We start from the raw sequence: 25,150 nt of genomic DNA, 5'->3' as shown, positions 1-25,150 counted from the left end.
TAGCAACCGAGGCCAACCCTGCTCAGCTTTTGAGCGTTGAAGAGATTGGGCTAGGCTGGACTGTCCAGATCAGGGCCTTGCATAATTTTTGTGTATTACAGTTTATGTTTCTACATACTGCTCTGCTCCTATGCACCACAATTTATGCTTCTGCTTGACCGTGTTGCTTTTGTCCACCCGCTGGGTCTACACACCGAGGGACTCTTGCTTGAAACAAATAAATGGCTACCTAAACAAAAAGTTCATCGGACTGCCTTCTAGCCATTTCACCCTGTGTCTTAAGTGCTGTCTCTGCTCAACTCATCTTATGGCATTTTCATTTGCTTGCTCTCACTGGGGTCGCGACCAGCCTCTCATCGCTGTCTCCCTTCTTACTTTGAGAGACAGCAGGAAGGAGCTGTCCATGTGAAGGTTTGTTACTGTGGTGATGAGAAAGGACATAAGGTTCCTGAGCTGTGTGCTTCATTGCGTTACCATTTGTCCCAGATGAGGATCGATGGAAGCGAAGGCACATGCTTTATCCATTAGTACTTCACCTTGGAGTTGGGGTTTCCTGATCTTATTCAAATAGTCCTGCCTCTCTGCATAGGTTAATGTGAAGTCTGAGCTGCCATGACCCAGCATCAAAGCTCACTCACACAAGTAATCCAATGTGATTGCGCATCAAGGAAAGAGCATCTATTATTTCCATCTTTGAATTGTTTCTTGGACGGTTTCTCAGGAGGAAAAAAAGTATATCCGGTCTGATACTCTATAACAGGGGTCTCTGGGCCATGGACCGGGACTGGTCCGTGGCCTGTTAGCAACTGGGCTGTGAATTGTATAATTATTTTGTTATATATTACAATGTAGTAATAATAATAATAAGACGACATTGGGTTTATATCCTGCCCTCCACTCCGAATCTCAGAGCGGCTCACAATCTCCTTTATCTTCCTCCCCCACAACAGATGCCCTGTGAGGTAGGTGGGGCTGAGAGAACTCTCCCCAGAAGCTGCTGTTTCAAGGACAACTCTGCAAGAGCTCTGGCTGACCCAAGGCCATTCCAGCAGGTGCAAGTGGAGGAGTGGGGAATCGAACCCAGTACTCCCAGATAAGAGTCTACACACTTAACCACCACACCGAAATAAAGTGCACAATTGTGTCATCTTGAAATCATGTCCCCCTCCCCTTTCGGTCCGTGGAAAAATTGTCTGCCACAAAACTGGTCCCTGGTGCCAAAAAGGTTGGGGACCGCTGCTTTATGATATTAAACAAGAGGTGCAGAGCACTCCAGCCTTAAGAGCAGGGCAAAAAAAAAAAAAACAGGAACACACAGGAATGCAGTTCCGGCTGGCTTGGCATTAGGGGTTGTTTGGCCTAATATTGTATATGGATGCAATGCCAAAATATGTTGGGACAATATATTAGGGTTGCCAGGTCCCTCCCAGTGACCGGTGGGAGATGGCGGGGGGGGGTTGCCAGATCCAGGTTGCAGAACTCCTGGAGATTTGGGGATGGAGCCTGGAGAAGACAGAGACCTCAGTGGGGTACAAGGCCATAAAGTCTTGCCTGCAAAACATCCTTTTTTCCTAGGGAAACTGATCTCTGTAGTCTGGGAGATCCCCAGTTCCCACTTGGAGGCTGGTATCCCTACAATATATGCAACAAGCAGGATATTATGAACCCCAGAGAGCACTGAGGTCAGTGGGGAAGAACCAGCTGACTATCCCTGGGCCAAAGGAGGCAAGACTTCAAAACACCTGCGCACGGGCCTTCTCTATTGCAGCACCACACCTTTGGAACCAGCTCCCGGAAGAAGTGCGGGCCCTGCGGAGCCTTGAACAGTTCCGCAGGGCCTGCAAGACCATGCTTTTTCAGATGGCCTTTGCCGACTGAATGATCGAAGGATTTGCTTAAAATGATTTGCCATCATATTCGCTGATAGAATAGCACCAGAAATGTTGATTTTAACTTATAATTAGAATGTTTTTAAGATTAATGTTGTTTTAATATCCATTGTATAATTTATTGTATAAAATGTTGTTAGCAGCCCTGAGCCTGCTCTGGAAGGGAGGGCGGGATATAAATAAAATATTATTATTATTATTATATAGCTAATAATATCACTGGTAAAACAGCTGATGAAGCAATTCTTGCAGGAACTGGCTTCCAACATGCCAATCTTAAAACTTCCCTAGAACATCCACACCGTATTTTAGCGTATTCTGTATTTCCCATTACTTTTATTTTTATTATGGGGGGAAGGGGGGAATCACCCAGAAGTAAATTAATAGATGATACAGGAATGTGGACAAAAACAATGACAAATCTTATGTACAATCCGCCAAAATCAAGGTTTAGATTCAGACCTGATGGAGGTCAGTCCCCAGAGACTAGCTAGCAAACATGTTTAGCCTGGAGAGGAGGCGGCTGAGAGGTGATATGATCAAGTACTTGAAGGGTTGTCATATAGAAGATGGGGTGGAATTGTTTTCTGTGGTCCCAGAAGGTAGGACCAGAACCAATCAGTTGAAATTAAATCAAAAGAGTTTCCAGCTCAACATTTAGCAGAACTTCCTGACTGCTAGAGCGGTTCCTCAGTGGAACAGGCTTTCTCAGGAGGTGGTGGGCTCTCCTTCCTTGGAGGTTTTCAAACAGAGGCTAGATGGCCATCTGACAGCAATGAGGATCCTGAGTATTTAGAGGGTGGTATTTGTGAAATTCCTGCACTGTGTAGGGGGTTGGACTAGATGACCCTGGAGGTCCCTTCCAACTCTAAAATTTTATGTTTCTATGTCTGTTAAATTTCCAAAAGAATTCTCAAAACAAAACAAAACCTCCTAACTAAACCACGGGGAAAATGTCAAGGGGAAGGGATTAGTTCTAAGAAATATTGATTATAGTAGACCAAGGCAAAGACAAAATTACATAGCATATTCTTAAACAAACCCAACCAGAATCAGAGCAAAAGTTTAGCAGAAATTAATACTCCAATCTGGAGCAGAAGTTACCTTTAGATGCAAATGTGAGAAACACAGAGAAGAAGACCATCTCTTGAAGCAGAGATGAGAGATCTGTCCCAGCTAGCAGAAAGAAACAAAATGCCAGCTCTCTGTGCACTTTAAAACTGACTCTAAAGGCAGGTCAGTTTCCCTGCTTTCATCCTACTGTGCATAACACGGGATCCTTTGAACATCAAAAGACTGGTACTTGGCAGAAAAAGGGAGAATGCTGGAAATTTAAAAGTTTGAGGAGGAACCTTGAGGGCAGATCTACATCAAAGATCAAGGGACGCAGGTAAAGATAGGCACGAACCACATTTTTGCAGTTCAATTTGTGGTTTGTTGCTAAACCACTAATCAAAACACGAACCAATAGGCTGGTTCGCAAACTGAATCTCTTTGTGAGCCATTTAAAGTTGAAAACCCTGCTTTCTGCTCTTCACGAACTGGCGTGAACTTAATCAACATTTGTGGAATTTTGTGGCCAAGTCTTCAGTTCATGAACCACGAGCCATGAACTGGCCAAAATTCATGATGAACTTTAGTTTGTGAGCTGGTTCGTGCCCATTCCTAGACACAGCTTTGCATGGCAACTGAGAAGTCAAATGGTCAGTGACTGCGGCATATGATGTCAACAGATCGCAGGAGGGCAAAGCTTTGCTTGGTGGGAATTAATTGTTTTTGTCCTGTTGACACAAACAAAGCAACAGATTCTAGCCTGGCTGCTACCAAGGAGCAGGGCTTTTTTTTTTTTTTTTGAGCAGGAGTGCACAGGAAGGCAGTTCCGGCTGGCTTGGTGTCAGGGGGCGTGGCTTGATATGCAAATGAATTCCTGCTGCTGCTGGGCTTTTTCTATGAAAAAAAAGCCCTGCTAAGGAGGATTCAGAAAAATCAACACAGGCTCTAATCTACCCCTGCCCTTAGCAGTTCCCTTTTCCCCTTTCCAAGACTGCCACTGTCCTGTGGGCATCTTGAAGCATATATCCATAGTTGTTTTTTTTTTAAGCCTTTGCTGGCTTAAGAGCTGCAGGTGAATTATCAAAAGCCTACATCAATGACATGTGGATGCTCCTAGATCCAGGTGGGTATCTGTGTTGGTCTAAAGCAGAAGTGGCCAAACTGTGGGTCGGGAGCCACATGTCGCTCTTTCACACATATTTTGTGGCTCTCTAAGCCCGCCCCCCACCCTGTCGGCTTGCTTGGAAAAGGCATTTCTTTCTTTAAATCACTTCTCCAAGCCAAGCTAGCTGGCCACTTGGAGAATGCATTTAAAGTTAAAGTTGCTTTCTTTCCACCTCTCTCTCCCTCCTCCATTTCCCACCCCCACCCCAACTATCTACCTACCTACCAACCTACCTACCTTCCTTTCCTCCTCAAACATCTGATGTTCGTATCTTGCAGCTCTCAAACATCTGACATTTATTCTACGTGGCCACCCCTGATCTAAAGCAATAGAATAAAGTCCAGTGGCACCTTTAAGACCAACACACTTTTATTCAAGGTATGACCTGTTGTGTGCATGCACGCTTTTTCAGATGCTCTTGTACATGTGAAACTTTGCCTTTCCTTCAAGTAATGACATGTGCCCAGCAATGGGGGGAAGGGGGGGGACTGAAGAGGCAAGCTCCTTGTTTGGGGTGGTGCTGTCCTTCTCCCTCTGGTGCCACCCCTGCTGGAGAGGACAGAGGTCCTTCTTTATGAAAGCCATGTGCCTCTCTCCTCCTCACTGGACTACGACTACCATTAGCAAGCTGGGAGAGCCAGTTTGGTGTAGTGGGTAAGTGTGCGGATTCTTATCTGGGAGAACCGGGTTTGATTCCCCACTCCTCCACTTGCACCTGCTGGAATGGCCTTGGGTAAGCCATAGCTCTGGCAGGAGTTGTCCTTGAAAGGGCAGCAGCTGTGAGAGCCCTCTCAGCCCCACCCACCTCACAGGGTGTCTGTTGTGGGGGGAGAAGATATGGGAGATTGTAAGCCACTCTGAGTCTCTGATTCAGAGAGAAGGGCAGGGTATAAATCTGCAGTTGTCGTCGTCGTCTTCTTCCCCCTCCAAAAAAAAATCTTCACAAAGGTAGTTAAGGAAGAATCATCCTCTTTCAGAAGCCCACTTCAGAGGCACAATTCAGTACAATTACTTATTGTCACCTTCACTAAGCCTTGCTTAGAAAGAAGGCCAACTCTGTACCATGATTAAAATGGAAAGAATAACTGGACATATCTCAAAGCACAAAAGACAGCAAGCCCTGCTGAAGGAAGCAGAAAGCTTACGCTAAATATACTGTGAAAGAACTTCTCCCATCTCCATCTTACAGTGGGATGTTCCGTTTCTTTCTTACCTTGCAGGTAATTATAGGACTTCTTTTGCCAATGCATACCAAAAACGGTCATTTCAACATTTTTATGTAGATTGTCACCATTTATTCCTCTGGATATCTTTGTTAGAAGGTATTTCCCAGGTACATTTTTGCCGCTTACGCAGCCAGCTCCCAAATTGCTGTTCTTATTTTATTCATTCCTTTATTCCCCGGATTTTGTCCCCTGGCTGTGTCATTTGATATTAAACTGCTTTTGTACGGATATTGCTGAACTCTGCACTTCGAAGATTTGGGTTGTTTTTTTAAAAAAAAATCTCGGACTTTCTCATTTCACTCGAGACATACTGTTGCCAAGGAAGCGCTGAACTAATTTTTGTGAAGAGGCGACTGAGAAGCCTGCAAAGGAGTATATTGGGTATGTATTGGGTATGTATTGCACTTACAAGTTTCTATGCAGAGGAAAAACTCAATACTGGAACCAGTTTTGTGTTTAATAACTACCAAGTGAATTATAGAGAAAAGGTTATTGAAAGATAACTCTTTGTATAAAATTTTTATAATGGTGTAAAGATATTTAGTAGTATTTGACAACATTAATTGAACTTTTAATGATAAAGAGGAATTGTGATATTGTGATAAAAGCATTAGTAGAACATGGTTATTTGGTAAATATATATATATATGAGAGTTAAGATAAGACTAAGATAGGGGGAACTCTGGAACTGAATTAATAATTATGAGCGTTGTGTTTAATAAGTGCTAAGTGATTATTAGAGAAAAGGTTAGTGAATGATATTTTTTTTTTCTTTCTAAAGATTTTATAATTGTGAATTTACCTTTAATATGCTTTTAATTTGTTTTAAGTACCGGCGGAGGTCATGAATAAGAGTGTGGGGGGGGGGGGAGGAAAATATGTAATGTATTGGAGAAGTATATTTGAATTTGAATAGATGAATTTATTTCAATATATTGCAAAATAAAAAGTTTGGTCAGAAAAAAAAAATACTGGAACCAGCACAAATTATATTTTAAAAGCAGGCACATTTCCTTCTGTTGGCTCATCTTGCTTTATATATTCCGAATAAATTCCGATTCTATTGTAGGACACCAGTGCTCTTCCAATAACTATAGGGAACCATACTGCTCTCCACTAGAGGCAGGCCTCAGTTTCAGCAGGAGCTCACAGGAGCACAGTTCCTGAACCTTTCTGAGGGTTCCCCCTCCTCCTCCCCACCTACCATGTCCATTGAATAGTAGGTGCAGCTGCATAACAATCTCTGGATTAGGAGAGCAGGCAGCCAGCCAGCCACCAGGGGCTTTGCCACACCCCCAGCAGCCCTCATTAACCCCTGGAGAAGCCCGCACCACCCTTTCTCCACTTCTTATGTGATTTTGGGCAGCGGTGGCTTGCTGGCCTTTTGACTTGGAAGGGTGCAGCCCAGGAGAGCCCCAGGCGAGCAAGGCCTGCTTGGGCTGGCTGGATCTCACTCACCCGGATCTCACTCACCCGGGGCTCTCCTTTCTTGCATTGAGTTCCTTTTTGGCTGGGGCGAACATATGCTAATTAATTATGCTAATGAGCTCCACCACCTATTTTCTACAAAATGGCCCCTGACTAGAGGTGTGTACTGGGAAAGTAATTGTTTTAACTCCGTATTGTAATTTGAGAAAGGGAAGGTGCATTAGTCACAAGAAGCCTCAAAAACGTTGCTGTCAGAAAGTGAAAACTCATCAGGTTCTGCTGCCACTTTCATGAAGCCTGGATTGGATAGATGGATGACTCTCTCTCTCTCTCTCTCTCTCTCTCTCTCTCTCTCTCTCTCTCTCTCTCTCTTCAAACCTAGTAACTATGCGTGAATGTAGCTCCTCTAGAGTATCTGTCTAGTCTAGCTGATTGCTTTGCATGAGAACATAAGAGAAGTCATGTTGGGTCAGGCCAATGGCCCATCCAGTCCAACACTCTGTGTCACACAGTAGTAAAAACGTAGGAGCCATCAGGAGGTCCACCAGTGGAGCCAGAAGTCCTGCCGCTGTTGCTCCCCAACCACCCAGAATACAGAGCGTCACTTGCCCCAGACACAGTATTCCATCTGTATGTTGTGGCTAATAGCCACTGATGGACTTTTGCCATATGTTTATCCACTTCCCACTTGAAGCTGTCTATGCTTGTAGCCACCGCCGCTTCCTGCAACAGTGAACTCCACTTTCAGAGGAAAGGAATTCTACCTATCCTAACCTAAGCAATGAAAAATGCAACTTTACCACAGATCACTAATTAATCTGCACAAAAAAGGGGGGCAACGGGTAACCTACTAACTGCACGGAACCAGAGAAGTCAACAATTCAAGAAAAAGAGCCCACAGTAAAAAAAAAAAAACAAGAAACAAATTCCACGGAAGCGCAAAAAAAGGAAAGAAAGAAGATCAAACCAAACCAAACATTGAACTGCACAGAACCCAAAACGTCAAAAAATAATACCTCTCCTGGATTCCCTCCCAGCAACCAAATGTGCCCACATCGCTAGCCCTCCCCGGGGAGAAAGGACAGAGGCAAGAGCAGCCAGTAGTAATAATACTCCTGTTGCAAATGCCATGCAGGCAAAATCAGCCAACCAGGATCTAGCATAATCCAAGCATGGTGTCTGCAGCACACGCCATCCAAATACATAGAAATATGGCCAATGTGACAGATGGCTGCAGTTTAAAATTTCCCTCCCCCTAAGAAAGACTGTGATTGGCCAAGGCAACTTGTCTGATCGGTCCCAGGATTAAGACTGGCTGGGAGAAATGCAGCTTCCCAGGAAACCAGGGAGAAACATTTAAAAAAAAAAAAAAATGAGCAGGCAGGCACCATTAAGCTCCTAATGATCAGTTCACCTTTTCAAGAGTCCCAGAAGTCATTGTAGGAAGCTTTGGCAACCTCAGATATAGCCAGGGCTTTTTTTTGTAGCAGGAACTCCTTTGCATATTAGGCCACACCCTCCCTGATGTAGTCAATCCTCCTGGGGCTTACAGCAGGCCCTGTACGAAGAGCCCTGTAAACTCTTGGAGGATTGGCTTAATATGCAAAGGAGTTCCTGCTACCCCCCAAAAAAGCCCTGGATATAGCCTACACAATTCAATGCCAGATAAATCAGATAACTTTCGAAATCAGAAACTGCACAGCCCAATCTCCATTTTGGCTTCTGAGATGTCATTCGACTTCACACACCTCGATATCCTCACAAAGTCTAGAAGACAGACAAAAGTCAAGGTTCTCAGGATGCCAAATTCCTTTCTTTTTGGCATTTTCTTGCAGTCCAAGCTTATATAACACATGGATGTTCGCCATAGGTAAAGAGATATCACTGGAAAAATATATATATGCCAATCCGGAATATTGTGAAAACAACCCATAAACAGACACATTTCACATAACTGTTCCTGCGCGGCCACCTAGGAATAAAACCAAGCTGCCGACACTAACACAACGTGTTTGATTTCCATTGGATTGGAACATAGTGTGCCCATGATCAAAACGCCATGGAAATCACAACGGGATATTGTTCTGCAATCACTCACCCAGACATTCCCATCCTGGTGATATGGCTTCCAGTTTCTTCCTGTATCACTGTAAAGCATTCGGTACTGGGTTACCCAATCTGAGCTGCTGTATCTGCCTTGTGTTGCGATAGAGCTGATCTGTTTCCTGTTGCCAAAGTCCACTTGCAGCCATTGGTAATGGTCACTATCCGAAGGACACCAGCCTCCAGCCCCTGAGAAGGAAAACATATGCACCGTTGAAGGTTCAACGCACTTTTCTCCGAAAACAGGTCCTGAAAGAGGTGGGCATGTAAACCCTATGTGGATGCAAACTCAGGATGGTCCACAGCACCAAACAACTTTAAGACCTTGAGCAGCCACAGACCAACATACCTATGGGACCCCATATGTGCCTGCCGAGCTTTGCATTCACCAGACCAGCATTACTGGTGGTCCCTGGCCCAAAAGACATCTGTCTACTCTCAACCAGGGCCAGGGCATTTTTGGAATGAGCTCCCGCTAGAGATTAGAACCCTGTGGGAACTTCTACAATTCCACAGGGCCTTTATATGACCATACACATGAAGTAGGGCTTGAACAGCCATTTCCACCTCACCCCCAGCCAAGATCTGAAATATGACTGTCAGACTTCCATCAGAGGTAGCTGGCTCACACTAGCCTTTTTCCATAAAGGCTTCACAAACCTGTATGCAGGGGTGTCAAACATGTGGCCTGAGGGCCAGATCAGGCTCCCAGAGGGGTCCTATCAGGCCAGCTAGCAACTGGCTATCATCTGCTTCTCTCTCTCTCTGTGTTTCCTTCTGCATGATAGCTTGCTTTGCCAGGCTTGCTCAACCACACAGGAGCTATGGAGCAAAGCTATTATTTTCTTAATTGGCTGAGTCTTCTGCCTTGCTTTGCTAGGCTTTCTCAATCACACAGCAGAACTACTGAGCTAAGCCTCTCTTCCTTCTATTGGCTGAAACTCCTCAGAGCAAAAGTTGTCAGTTATCAGAGACTGTTAAATAACGTCTTGCAAGAGTACTAATCTTTTAAGCATGTTTTATTTCAACTTAAAAAAAATATCTGTTTGCGTCCTTAATAAAGTTTATACTTTATATCTCCACTACCTGGCAATACCTTTTATGACACACATGGCCCAGCCTGACAAGGTCTCAGTTATGTCAGATCTAGCCCTCCCAAGAAATGAGTTTGACACCCTTGCTGTAAAGGAACCCCACAGTATAAACTAGCCCTGTGAGAAAGGGGTGTGGTCTAAGCATGTGTGGAAATCTGCAAGCCCTTTTTGCTTTCTTCAAAGTTGGTCAGATATTTTGATGAAGCAGGAACCACCACACTGATCTCAAAAATTTGACTGTAGCTCAGAGGCTCTGAAACGTCTCAAAAGGGGATCTACTTCAAACTTCACCTTCTGCTTCCTGCCCTGACGGTAGCTGGCAGACCACTGGATCTCAGAAGGAATGGGGCAGCAGGGTGAAGGAGAGGATGAAGAGGAAGAGCCGGTGCATGGGAGTCAGTGAAGTAGGCGGCCACCTGGGGCACCACTTCGCCGCAGGGGCGGGGTAGGTGCCCCCTCCCCCTCCCCGCCAGCATGAACATCCTTTGTCCAGTCCTCTCCTGCTTCAGAGGGAGCTGGGAAGAGGCAAGAAAGAAGGACGTGGCCTCTTGCCGGCTCCCTTTGAAGTGGGAGAGGGCCAGGTGAGAGATGGGGCAGGCTGCACATTCTTTGTTCGAGAACCTGTGACTTGGCCCACTCTGCCCCTCGCCCACCCCTCTCCCTCTTCAAAGGGAGCCAGCAAGAAGCCACGTCCTCTTGCTGCCTCTTTCCGGGTCCCTCTAAAGCTGGAGAGGGCTGGGTGAGGGGTGGGGAGGGCCGAGCTGCGCGTTCTCGAAGAAAGAACACGTGGGCTGCCCTACCCCTTGCCTGGCTCTCTCCCACTTCAGAGGGACCCAGAAAGAGGCAGCCTCCTTCTTTCTTCACAAGAAAGACGGACACAGCCTCTTGCTGGCTCCCTTTGAAACGGGAGAGGGGTGGGCTGAGTGTTCATGCAAAACACATGGCCCAATGATGGTCCAAAAACTTTTAAATTGCCTGCTGAAAGCATTTCAATTGGGGGGTGGTCTCTGATCAGAGGGCAGCCGGAATACCAGTGGTTAGTTAAATGTATACGATTGCTTGGAAATTGTGTCAACACTGCAAAAGCAATACAAATTTAAATTACAAGATGAGGCAAGCAATGATATGTAAAAATTCCAAGTGCTGTTAGTTCTCATGCAAATTACTGCACCTAGTGGCTTTTGGAGGAGTCTTTTAAAATGCATGAAAACTTCTACAATACAAGTTTGAAACGCCTGTAGAGAAATGACCAGATCAAGAAAAACGTTGCAGCAACAGCGCCAGAACCCATCTCACTGAAACAAATGTAGATGCTTCGGGCAGCAACGATGCAAAACAGTTGTGAGAACGTTAGGTAATGCAAAAGGTGAGTTTCCAATGCGGTGATAGAGAGTCACAAACTGTCTGTGTAAAAGCACCCAAAGAACCATGATCTACCCGTAAGAAAGTTGTGATCTAAGCTTGGGCTCCGGCCCACAGTCTGAGAGCCACAGCTGTAGAAAATATATATATTGTATTTTTATGTGTGTGTGCGCACCTGGAAGTCATGGCGAACTCTGGTGACTGAACCCTACTGGGGGCCTGGAGGATATTCAGAGAGGAGATTGAGTAAATCCTCCCAACTGCTAGTATTCCAAGGTCTCCCATCAAACTACTTGCCAGAGTCAGCCCTTCTTAGCTTCTAAGATCTGATGAGATCAGGCTTTCTTGGGCTATCTAGGTCAAGGCAGCTGTAGACAAGATTCAGTATCAACTCTTGCTCTGAATGCTACACAAGGAGTTCCTCAACTGACTGGACTCCTAACTGAAGCATGGTAGAGACAGATCAAATCTTGGCACCCCTTGAATAACAATAACCTACAGTCATGTTTTCTGTGGGTTTCCTGTAGGGATGGATGGGACACCTTTGAGAAAAAAGGCTAGTAGTCTTTAGTCCTTTTCAGATGTCACTCTAACAGAAACCTTAATTCACCTGGTATTTCATATCAAGCAGACTCAAGTTGCAATGCTATCAGTGCCATCCTAAATAGAGATAAACCCTTCCAAGTCCATTGACGTTGAGATGCTCTGAAGGATGCATCTCTGAGATGATGAGGGGGGGGAGGGAGGATGATGACGATAATGGCGGCAGGGCTCTTTTGTAGCAGGAACTCCTTTGCATATTAGGCCACACCCCTCTGATGCAGCCAATCCAAGAGTTTACAGGGCTCTTATTACAGAGCCTACTGTAAGCTCCTGGAGGATGGGCTACATCAGGGGCGTATGGCCTAATATGCAAAGGAGTTCCTGCTACGAGAAAAGATAGATAGATGGATGATGGAAGATAGATTATGAGGATGAGGAAGGATGGGGTAAGGGATGGATGAAGGATAGATGAGGGGGAGAGAGAGAGAGAGATGATGGATGGATCAAAGGTTGGAAGTCTGTGTTCCATTCAATGTCAAAAGTGAACATTGTCATTTTGACCCATGTACTTGCATGATAAAAAAAGGCTACTATGACAAAGAAGCAAGTGAAAATACCCTACTATAATTATATCTCCTAAGCTACTGTCAAAGTATAATAGCTTCTGAACCAGACCAAATTGGCCCCAACATCCCCTTGTCAGAGTCAGCTGCCATCAACCAGCCGCAGCTGATTGATTCCCTGCACCCTTTGAATGGGCTCCCCCATTAAAAGCCCAGCTCCAAATTAAGGGGGAGGAAATAATAGCATCTCCACCTCTAGGCTCTCAGCGGCACAGAACGTGTCATCGAAATGTACAAGCTTCAAAAGAGATCGTCGGTAGGAACATTAAAGAGGAGGATGGATGGCTTTCATTTTGGCTGACTGAGCACACAGGGCATCGCTGAACACATCCACCACTATTTGACAGATGTTATGAAATCACTTCCAGTGCACTAAAGCTACCAACTGGTTTACGAGATGGCTCCAACTGCCCTGAACGATCTTGATAGGTTCCGTGCATCTCACGGGCCGTGACTTTTGGAGGGGCTTTGAATGCAGGGTGGGAGAATAGCTAAGAGGGCTGGACTTCAAATTGCCACTCTGAAAGGCAAGCTTACTAGGCCAGCCACTGGTTCTCAGCCTAATGGACTTCAGATGGTGGTTCCAAGGATGAAACGGAGGAGGGAAGAATGATGTTGTAAACTAGTTTGGTTTCCCCTTGAGCCGAAATGTGGGGTAGAAGTCATCTAAAATTAACGCCCGTCATCCTGAACTCCTTGGATGAAAGGTGGGATGAAAATGGTTCTAAATAAATAAAACAAATAGCGGTCATTCAGAGGATTCTATGCACAATGGACATGCCCTCTCTCCATGATTCCATGTCTCATCTAAAGGGGGCAAGATGCATTTTTTTTTCCCTCTGAAGAGGGACAGAACATACATCTTGGTGCAAGTGAACTGTACATTTCCAACATTCAGATTTGGCCCAGAAACCTAAATAAAGAGAAAAAGCAAAAAAACAGCCACATGCATGTTAAACCTCCTCTCTTGACCCACTTTTAGAACAACCGGAATGGCTCATCACGGTCACATTCTAGCTTGACCAGAAGTGGAAATCTAGGTAGTTGTCATGTTGGGGCAGCGGTAATAAGAGCAAACTTGGCATTCTGCAGCTCCCATTGAATCTTGAGGTACACAGGCTACACTGTGAAACATGGTGGTGGTGGTTACTATTATTTATTAGACTTATGGATCACCCAGTCCCTGCTGCTGCGGGCTCTGGGCGATGTACAGTAACAATAAAGACATCAAATGTAAGATTTTTTTTTTTTAAAACCTATATAACATTAATACAAATTTAAAAGAGCCAGAAGTTGAATTCTGATTATTGGCTTGAAAAATCATACAAGTGTCATGAGATGGCATTTGTTTTCATTGCTCTTAAGAGATCCTTTTTGTGCTACTCCGTAAAAAAAAAAAATCGGTGCTCCCATTCTGAGGATGCCACAACACAAAACTGAGAGCTCTGCAGGAAGTCAAGACAAGAGTGGCCAACTTTTCAGCTCCCCCCCCCCCCCGTAGCTATGCATTTAATGGCAGCTCAGCTGGTGGTCATCAACCGCGGACAATGTTGATAACACCATAAACATCTTTCCATATTGTTCCTCGAAAAGTTGGCAACCCAAGGCCTAAGTGGGAGACCTATTAATTAATTTATACTATACTATGGTTTTTGTAGCCAAGGAGGAGTCTAAGTGCCTTACAATACTCTTCTTCCCTACTCTAGTTTATTCTCACAAGAACCCTGTAAGGTAGGTCAGGCTGAAAGTTTGTGACTGTGCCAGGGACACCCAGCAAGCTTCCACAGCAGAGCAGGAAGTTGAACTCACCTCTCCCAGTTCCTGGTTTGATACTCTAACCCTCTACAGCAGGGGTGGCCAACGGTAGCTCTCCAGATGTTTTTTGCCTACAACTCCCATCAGCCCCAGCCAGCATGGCCAATGGCTGGGGCTGATGGGAGTTGTAGGCAAAAAAAACATCTGGAGAGCTACCATTGGCCACCCCTGCTCTACAGTATACTGAGTTTCTTATATTAAAGAGGAAATACACACCCCAAAATGTTTTTCATTGTGCTCTCTGCTCCACAGTATATCATTGTGGCATTTTGCAAAGCCACAAGGTTTAGCTTTCATCCTCTCCAAATGACTTAAACGAAACTTATCTCTTTTTAAAAACACAACGTCAAGGGAATTGTCCAATTCCAGAAGGAAGGAAGAGGATTTGATAGATACTCCGCTTGCAGTCCCCCACCCATGGATAGCCCAGGTGTAAAAATGCTGAGCAAACTCTAATGTTAAACCTCAAGGAACTTGTTGAGCTGAAACGCAAAACAGCGCCGTGATCTGCACACATTAGCAGAGGACAATATTTATCTTTCATGCTGTGAAATGCTTGAAATGTTGATTTCGATGTGTCCAGCGGCTGCCGCTTAAGGAACAACAACAAAACCCAGCCAGGTGTCTCTCCATCCCTGGTTGGTTCATAACCCTAGCTCAATCCCAGCAAAGTGCTAGCAAGGTATTGCATTTGTGCACTGAATTTAATTCCAGATGGAGTAGCCGTGTTAGGCTGCAGGAGCAAGACAAAACAGGAATCTTTAAGGCAGGGATGGCCAAACTTGTTTAACTTAAGAGCCATGTGGAATAAATGTCAGGTGTTTGAGAGCCACTAGGTAGGCATGAATGTCAGGTGTTTGAGAGCAGTGTTTCCTCTAAGCTGAGCTAGTGTGAGCTAGCTCACAGGGTTTTTTTAGCCTCCAGCTCTCAAATTTTTGTCTTAGCTTTGGAAAAATGGCCCCAGAGCAAACTAACTGATGCAGTAGCTCACAGCTTTAAGGCTCGCAAAGTTGAATTCCGCCCCCCCCTCAAGACTCTACAGCTTAGAAAGAGCATTGTTTGAGAGCCGCAAGACGTGAATGTCAGATGTTTGAGAGGAAGGAAGGAAGGAAGGAAGGAAGGAAGGAAGGAAGGAAGGAAGGAAGGAAGGAAGGAAGGAAGGAAGGAAGGAAAATAGATTGGAAGAGGGGGAGAAGCAGAAAGAAAGCAACTTTAAATGCATTCTCCAAGCTGCTTGCTGGCTTGGATTGACAAAATGATTTAAAGAGATAAATGCTTTTTCCAAGCTGCCCAATGGGGCAGTGGGGGCTTCAAGAGCCACAAAGTATGTGCAAAAGAGTCACATGTGGTTCCCGAGCCACAGTTTGGCCACCCCTGCTTTAAGGACTAAGAAGATTTAATTCATTGGTATCTCATCTTTCTTTCCAATGGGGACCCAAAGCAACTGGCAGCATTCTTTTCTGCATCCACTTAATCCTCACAGCAACCCTGTGAGGTAGGTTAGGCTAAGTGTGTGCGTGAGTGGCCCAAGGTCACCCAGCAAGCTTCCATGACATGAGTGGGGAGTCAAACCAGGGTCTCCCGGATCCTAGTCCAACACTCTTAACCACTACTCCACATTGGCTTATTAATGAAAGCTTATTCTGGAACAAATTAGTCTTTAGGGCACAAATGGACTCCTGTTTTATCATGTACTGCATTGGTCACTCTTAAGCAGGTAATACCCTCTCTCCTGGGCTCCTACCTTTTGCCAGACATCAGTAGGATATGCAATAGACTCTTCCTGTTCTGAAAGCTGGTCTTCACTTTAGGGAAGGCAATGTGTTCTCTAGCTAGGTTCAGCTTGGTAACGGGTAAAGTACCCTGTGATCAATTCAGAGCCCGAAGAGCTAGCCAAATCGGCTATCATTAAAAAGCCCCCAAACAGCTTGTTTTCCCCACCATATTTTCCCTGAGAGCACAATGGGGACAAAAGTCTCTTTTTCCAGACTCCCCCATGAGCACCAGAACTTCCTTACCTGGCTGCAGTCCTGTGCTTTTCAGTGGCAGCTTGGTTTGACCTTTTCCCTCCTTCACACCTGGAATGATGTGCTAATAGAGATTCTCTGGTTGGAATCACAATCTGGGCTGGAGAGCTATTCTAAGGTGTGGCATAATGGCGATCTGAGATTGAAGATGAGTGTTCTGAGGCCATGGGGTTCAAATGGCAAACCTAAAAATAGGCTATACCGGCTCTTCACAAGGTCAGCTTAGCCATTCCCCAAAGCTGAAGTGTTATAGGTTTGCTGCTCCCCAGATTATGCGCCAGCTCTGAAAATGCAGTAAATAAATACATTTCAGACTGTAAGGCCAATTTGCACTTTATCAGAATCCCTGCAGACTAGCTTCTTGTTTCACCACATTGGTTAGGAGTTAGTCGAACATGAAGCTAGTTAAACACATAATTGCCATGATTAACCCTGAAAGAAAAGTGAATGCCTCTCCAAAAATGGATGATTTTTTTGTGTGTATGTGTGTGTGCATCAGTCCTAGACAAGAGGGCAAAGGGAGTGTACTGAGCCATGGAAACATTAATTTATAGCCCACCTTTTGGATACAAAGCTCCCCTAAGGGACCGTAAAAACATTTCTAAAACCAAAGCAAATTAAGAAGAGCCGTAAATACAGAATAAGGAAGCATTAAAGACTAATCACCCTGTACAGAGAACTCCAAACCTTGCTTCCTGTAACAGTAAAGGTCTCTTTAAAAATAGAATATAACAGGCAAGGCATGTTTATTGACAAATCCCACCAAGCTGGCTACGTGGAATATTTTGTTTAAGGATCAAGGGTATAAACAGAGACCAAAACTACAGTCCTAAGAGCAGTTTCCTGGGAGTAAACCTCGCTGCATCAAATGGGACTTACATCTGAGTAGATGTCAACCAGACACATCAGAGAAACTTCTCTCTTTACAAACAGAACAAAGTTTGAATCCAGCGGCACCTTTAAGACCAACGAGGTCTCATTCGAGGCATGAGCTTTCGTAGGCAAGCACACTTCCTCAGATCCAGTGAAACAGAATTTCCTCAAGCATTACATTTAGAAAATGAGGGGAGTGGGGATTGTCAGGAAGGGGCAAAGGGGCTGCAAGTTCTCTCCCAAAAGGGATAGTGACATCTCTTTTAATAGCAATGGGAGTGATTGCAATCAAATTAGTTATATCTTCGTTGACTGCAGCAACAACTGAGAGGATGACGAGTTCTTGGGAAGTCACCGAACCCACCCTCAGTAATGGACTGGTAGGAAAGAATGGGAAACGTGTCACTTTTAACTAAAATAATTTATTATGAAAAGAAAAGGTAAAGATTACTGCCAAATGGGTGTTCTTAAAATTGATTTTATGGAGCAGTGAAGTACAAAAATTCTATGACTCTAAAAGCCCGTGCAGATTTTCTTTGAGGTAAAATTTAATGATATGTTTTAGATAACAGAATCTTTTTTTAGACTGTTCCTATTTATGTTTGCTTGGGAAATAAATCCCATGCTGTTCATTGGGATTCTCTTGGGCACACTGCATTGCCAATTAGAATAGTTACATTTTGTTTTATTAAATACCAAGTCTAGCAATCGACAGCTCAAGGCATATCATAGGGAATGTGCACGCTCTCCAGAAAGGGGGAAGTCAAATTTCTTTTTCAAAGTATGTGCAGAGCAATTCTAAGCATGTTTACTCAGAAGGACCTCTGTTTTAAATGGTACTTATCCCATAGTAAGTGGACTTGAGGCCTATAGTGCAGGGGTGGCCAACGGTAGCTCTCCAGAAGTTTTTTGCCTACAACTCCCATCAGTCCCAGCCAGCATGGCCAATGGCTGGGGCTGATGGGAGTTGTAGGCAAAAACATCTGGAGAGCTACCGTTGGCCACCTCTGCTACAGTGAATTCACATCCTCGTTCTGACAAAACAAGCTCAGAATTCACAAGGAGGCAATTTCAACCAGAACGTGTTATTCCCATTGTACTACAAATTAGCATTACTGTTGATTTATGCCTTTCCCCCGAGCATTCTTTCCCCCAGACTGTTACAAATCCATCATTATACTCACTGGCTGCTAAATATAGCTGCATAAAAAGGTGATGGGACTATCTTCCCTTTAAACTGACCACACCAACTCAAGGAGAAACCCATTGCAGCTCACCTGCACATTTTCCTGAGGCTCCAAATCAGCTGTAAACACTCTCTGCTATCAATGACAGATGGCCTGCTGCTTTCGCTTAACCTTTTGATGCAAGAGCCTGTGAAAGCCGGTAGCTTCAGTTTCCAGGACCAGTGACATTTTCTTTGGCTCAGAGCAGCAGCATCGGCGTTTTTCCCTGCCTCCATTTTATCCTCACAACAGCCTTCTGGAGCTGGGTGATTAACATGTGGAATTCATAGCTGCAGGAAATGGTGGCAGCTACAAGTATAGACAGCTCCAAGAGGGGACTTATGGAGCAGAGGTCCATGAGTGGCTATTAGCCACAAGCAGGGATTTTTTTTTTGTAGCAGGAACTCCTTTGTATATGAGGTCACACATCCCTGATGTAGCCAATCCTCCAAGACCTACTGAAAGCTCCAGGAGGATTGGCTACATCAGGGGTGTGTGGCTAATATGCAAAAGGAGTTCCTGCTACAAAAAAAGCCCTGGTCACAAGGTATACATGGGACATCTGGGGTAGTAATGGTCTGTATTCTTGGTGTTGGGAGGGCAACAGTGGGAGGTCATATGGAGTTCTGGCCTGCTGGTGGATGGCATCTGGGTTTTGTCCACTGTATACCACAGAGTGTTGGACTGGATGGGCCGCTGGCCTGATCCAACAGGGCTTCTCTTATGCTCTTATGGTAGGTTGAGAGTGAGTGCTAACAGCTATGCTAACAGCTTGTGCTCTTGTGCATGTTCGGAGATAGAAACTTTAGAACATGTACTTTGAGAGCCAGCTTGGTGTAGTGGTTAAGTGCATGGACTCTTATCTGGGAGAACCGGGTTTGATTCCCCACTCCTCCACTTGCTGCTGCTGGAATGGCTTTTCGGTCAGCTATAGCTGTGGCAGAGGTTGTCCTTGAAAGGGCAGCTGCCGTGAGAGCCCTCTCAGCCCCACCCACCTCACAGGGTGTCTGTTGTGGGGGGAGAAACATGGGAGATTGTAAGCCGATCTGAGTCTCTGATTCAGAGAGAAGGGCGGGGTATGAATCTGTAATTCTTCTTCAATTCTTCTTCTTTTTACTCTGACCTGTGCTCCATACTCACTGACCCCTGTTTGAGTGAACAAACAGCAAAGCCCGACAAATACAAAATTGTCTTCTTGTTGTCCACTTGGAACCAATTGGTAATTGAAACTGTTGCTAATTTTTCATATCTAGCATCTAAAAAGGTAAAGGTAGTCCCCTGTGCTAGTACCAGTCATTTCCAACTCTGGGGTGACGTTGCTTTCACAACGTTTTCATAGCAGACTTTTTACAGGGTGGTTTGCCCTTGCCTTCCCCAGTCATCTACACTTCCCCCCCCCCCCCCCAGCAAGCTGGGTACTCATTTTACTGACCTCAGAAGGATTGAAGGCTGAGTCAACCTCGAGCTGGCTACCTGAACCCAGCTGCCATTGCCTTCCCCAGTCATCTACACTTTCCCCCCAGCGATCTGGGTCCTCATTTTACCGACCTCGGAAGGATGGAAGGCTGAGTCAGCCTCAAGCCAGCTACCTGAACCCAGCTGCCATTGCCTTCCCCAGTCATCTACACTTTCCCCCCAGCGATCTGGGTCCTCATTTTACTGACCTCGGAAGGATGGAAGGCTGAGTCAACCTTGAGCCAGCTACCTGAATGGATTGGTTCCCTGTTATGTTCTATATCATGCCAATAGATATTATTGAATTGAATTGAACATAAAGTTCAACTTCGATGAAGAGAGAACCTCCATACCACTTTTTCCCCCAACAGGAAAGAGAAATAAAAATAAAATAAAATGGAAGGACAGCTGCATTTGATGTAGCGGAATCCGCTGGTGTGTGAAGGGGACAGTGGCCCGCCCTAAAGGGAAGCTGCTTTGTCCACCTTTGCCAGACACCTACTGAGCAGATCAATGGAAAGTTTCCTGGAACTGTTTGATCTCAAGCACTGTAATTTGAGCGAGTTGATTACTTTCTTCATTTGGCTTGTGAAATGTGTAACCCCTATTGATTTGAGGATTAAGGGCAGTCCTTCTTTCATCAAGTATACACTCCAAAATAAGTCAGAGGAAAGGTAGACAGTCAAAGATGTTTACCACATGTAGTCCTTGCCAGAGCTCTACATCAATAAAGATTCTTGCTTACATTTGTCCCAAGTTCTACCCTTTCTGCATTTAAGCACAATGCACCAAATTAATTCATGCTTCATTAAAAACATGGATAAAATGCCCAGCACATAATTAACACATAGGGTTGTCAGGTTGGTGTTGGAAAATACCTGGAGACTGAGAGAAGGTGGGATTTGGGGAGCGGGGGGGGGGGGGGCTCAGCTGTTGGAAATATGTATCTGTTCTGTATGTCCTTTGGAGTGTTCTAAAGTTCCAGTCATTATAGGGTTAACACTGTGCCTGATTCCCTATTGTCTGCATGACCTGGGAAGAAGATACTGACTGCTGTCAATCAAGGTCTAGAAGCGGGAGAACCTGTTTTATCTGTTTGATCAGTCAGGTGACTTCCCTTGTTCAGGCAGAGAGGTCAAGAAGAAGGAGGAAGTAGTCTCCATTAAGCACATGATCTTCTAGTGTAAGCATGTAGTTAATAATAATAATAATAATAATAATAATAATAATAATAATAATAATAATAATAATAATAATAATAATAAATTTATTATTATATCCTGCCCTCCCCCGCCGAAGCGGGCTCAAGGCGGCTTACAGGACATGGTTACAATAAAATACAATCATTACTATAAAAGACAATTAAAACATAGTAAACTTACATTCAAATTAAGTTAAATAAGCAATTAAAATATTATAGGTTACCAATTAAAGTGCTACAGTTCGATATATGTATAGGATGGCTAGGTGTCATTACCCGGGTTCCATCTTAAATGCAAGTTGGTAGAGGATGGTTTTGCAAGCCCTGCGAAACTGATTTAGGTCTCGCAGGGCTCGCACCTCCGCTGGTAGTTGCTTCCACCATTGGGGAGCCATTGTAGAGAAGGCCTGCTCCCTCGTTGTTTTCAGTCTGGCCTCCCTTGGTCCAGGGATTCGTAGAAGATTTTGGGAACTAGATCTCAGTGCTCTCTGGGGAAAGTATGGAGAGAGGCGGTCCCTAAGGTAGGCAGGTCCTCAGCCATATAGGGCTTTAAAGGTAATAACCAGCACCTTGTAACGAACTCGGTACACAATTGGCAGCCAGTGCAGCTCCCACAGCCTAGGCAGTACATGTTCCCACCATGGTAGTCCCACTAACAGCCTTGCCGCTGCATTCTGCACTAGCTGTAGTTTCCGCGTTCGGTACAACGGCAGCCCCATGTAGAGGGCATTACAGTAGTCCAGCCTCGAGGTGACTGTTGCATGGATCACAGTTGCCAGGTTGCTACGTTCCAAGAAGGGGGCCAACTGCCTCGCCCTCCTAAGGTGGAAAAAGGCAGATTTAGCAGTGGCAGCTATCTGGGCCTCCATTGTCAAGGAAGGCTCCAGTAGCACTCCCAAGCTCTTGATCCTGTGCACTGGTATCAGTGACGCACCATCAAAAGTTGGTAGGGAGATCTCCCCTTCTGGCCAGCCGCGACCCACGCAAAGGACCTCTGTCTTCGCTGGATTCAGCTTCAGCCCACTCAGCCTGAGCCAACCCGCCACGGCTTGCAACGCCCGGCCCAGAATTATAGGGACATCGTCAGTCTGGCTGTCCATCAATAGATAGAGCTGGGTGTCATCAGCATACTGGTGGCAACCCAGCCCATACCTCCGGGCAATCTGGGCAAGGGGGCACATGTAGATGTTAAACAACATCAGGGAGAGAACTGCCCCCTGAGGCACCCCATAATTAAGTAGGTGTCTCTGGGACAGCTCTCCTCCAATTGCCACCATTTGTCCCCGACCTTCAAGGAAGGAGGAGAGCCACTGTAAGGCTAGCCCCCGAATTCCTGTGTCGGAGAGGCGGCGGGTCAGCAGCCGATGGTTGACCATATCAAACGCAGCCGATAGGTCTAACAGCAGCAGTACCGCCGAGCCGCCTCGATCCAGATGTCGCCGGAGGTCATCCATGAGGGCGACCAAAACTGTCTCCGTCCCATGGCCCGGGCGGAAGCCAGACTGGCACGGATCTAAGGTGGAAGCGTCATCCAGAAAAGCCTGTAACTGCAACGCCACAGTCCTCTCTATAATTTTGCCCAAAAAAGGTAATGAGCCAATTCGGCCGGATCTGATGTAGCTTTTTTCAGGAGAGGGCGGACCACTGCCTCCTTCAGACGTGTTGGAAGGAAGCCCTCTGAAAGAGATCTATTTATGATGTCCCACATAGGACATCTTAGCTCCTCCTGGCAGGCCTTAATTAGCCAGGAGGGGCATGGGTCCAGATCACAAGTTGTTGGGTGTGCAGTGACAAGGATTCTGTCGACTTCCTCCAAGCTGAGTGGGTTGAAGCAGTCCAAGATCAAACCAGAAGACACGCATTGGGCCTCGAGTTCACTTACTGTATCCAAATTGGCAGGGCAGTCGTGACGGAGCGACTGGATCTTGTCTGCAAAAAAGTTCGCAAAAGCCTCACAGCCTATCTCCAATTCCTTAACGTTTGGGTTGCCTTGTGACAATGTAGTTAGATTCCAAATTATCCTAAACAATTGTGCCGGGCGTGAATTTGCAGATGGGATATAAATCGAATAAAATAAATAAATAAAATAAAATAAAAAATAAACAAAGAACTGTATGGTTTGAAACAAGCCGCAAAAGGTTGGTATGACAAAATAACTGGACTACTACAGCAACAAGGATTTGAGCAAGGGAAAGCTGAACCCTGCATGTACACTAGACTTAACAACAACAACAACAAAATTTTATTTGTATCCCACCCTCCCCGCCGGAGCAGGCTCAGGGCGGCTAACAGCATCATTCAAGTTTCAGTTATACAGAGATAAATAAAATTACATTTAAACATTAAAATTCTGGTTAAGTTTTAAAAATTAAATTAAATTAGATTGATAAACGTGCTAATACTATTTGTTTTTTATGATGGCGGTTATCATTAGCAATTGATTAGCAAAGATGGAGAATATCAATCCATTCTGGTTTATGTTGATGATTTGGTTGTGAGCTGCAAGAACAAAGAGGACATTAAAGACATTGTTGAAAAGCTGAACAAAGAGGTTAAAGTCAAAAGACTTGGAGATATTAAACACTATCTAGGAATATAGATTGAGAGACTCGAGGATGGAACCTTTCAACTGTGCCAAAGATGAAAGATTATGGACTTTACAGAATCTCTTGGCATGAAAGACTGTAAAGAATCTAAGATACCTCTTGAACCTGTATACCTGAGAGCTCAGGGTGATCAACCACTCAAAGATTGGAGAGTACAGAGAAGCTATAGGAAAACTCCTGTACCTGAGTAAAACTACCAGACCTGATATTACAGCTGCTGTCGGAATACTGAGCAGAAAAGTAAGTTCGCTTAATCACCACAATTGAAATGCAGTAAAGAAACTTGCCAGATACTTAAAAGGGACTATGGACTTAGAACTGATCATTGAACCTTCTGAGAATCCCAGACTAGTTGGATACATGGATGCCAACTATGCAGAAGAATTGTGCAATTACAGATCAACCAGTGGATACTTGTTCTTCTATGGAAATGGACTTGTAGAATGGACTAGCAGAAAACAGACTATAGTGGCACAATCTACAGCAGAAGCTGAGTGTGTGACAGCAGCCAGTGCCGGCAGTGAACTTGAATGGATTTTTCATCTGCTGAAAGACTTCAGGAGAAAAGAACCTACCTATTGTAATGTTTGAAGATAATCAAGCTTGTATTGCTATATAAAGGGGAAAGTAGATCTATTGGTATTAAATGTGAGCTAGTGAAAGATCTACATCAGAAGGGGCTGATTAAGATAGAATATTGTTGTACAGAAGCTATGGTAGCTGACATACTTACTAAGCCATTACCTTGTGTTAGATTTGAACGTTTACGTGAAACGATGAATCTAGTTGATGTGAATGTTACAGTGAATAATGAGTAATGACTATTGAATGTATAATGACTTGCACATTAGACACTGAGAAGGGGTGTTGGAAATATGTACCTGTTTTGTATGTCCTCTGCACTGTTCTAAAGTTCCAGTCATTATAGGGTTAACACTGTGCCTGATTCCCTATTGTCTGCATGACCTGGGAAGAAGATACTGACTGCTGTCAATCAAGGTCTAGAAATGGGAAAACCTGTTTTGTCTGTTTGGTCAGTTAGTCAGGTGACTTCCTTTGTTCAGGCAGAGAAGTCAAAAAGAAGGAGGAAGTGGTCCTCCATTAAGCACATGATCCTCTAGTGTGAGGATGTAGTTCTATAGTGTTTGTTATTTTCACCTCCCAGTACCCTTTCCCTGTAGTAATAAATATATTTTTGCTTTTTCATGTTAAATGCCTCTCAATGATTATTTGATCCAGTGATCCATCGCACTGTTTGAGATAAAGAAATAGAATTTCAAACAGAAATCCTTAACATCAGCATGGGACAGTGCCCTAGAGTCCACTCTTCAAAGCAGCCATTTTCTCCTGGGGAGCTGATCTCTGCCAGCTGGAGATCAGCTGTAAAAGCAGGAGATCTCCAGACCCCACCTGGAGGCTGGCAACTCTATCAGTATGCCAGAGAAAAGCCTAAACACCTCT

General features: G+C 44.8%; 1 protein-coding gene across 1 annotated transcript in view; it reads right to left on the bottom strand.

The window, feature by feature from the left end:
- The window catches only part of CNTNAP2 (contactin associated protein 2), a 1,690,081-nt gene that overhangs the window by 1,092,662 nt on the left and 572,269 nt on the right, over positions 1 to 25,150 (bottom strand). The window contains exon 3 of the mRNA XM_060247763.1: positions 8,860 to 9,053. Coding sequence (XP_060103746.1) covers positions 8,860 to 9,053 — 194 coding nt within the window. The remainder of the gene's footprint in view (positions 1 to 8,859; positions 9,054 to 25,150) is intronic.

The sequence above is a fragment of the Heteronotia binoei genome, chromosome 10, assembly GCF_032191835.1.
Source record: "Heteronotia binoei isolate CCM8104 ecotype False Entrance Well chromosome 10, APGP_CSIRO_Hbin_v1, whole genome shotgun sequence".
Taxonomy (NCBI): domain Eukaryota; kingdom Metazoa; phylum Chordata; class Lepidosauria; order Squamata; family Gekkonidae; genus Heteronotia; species Heteronotia binoei.
Note: the sequence above shows the minus strand (reverse complement) of the source record. Positions and strands in the feature narration are given on the sequence as shown.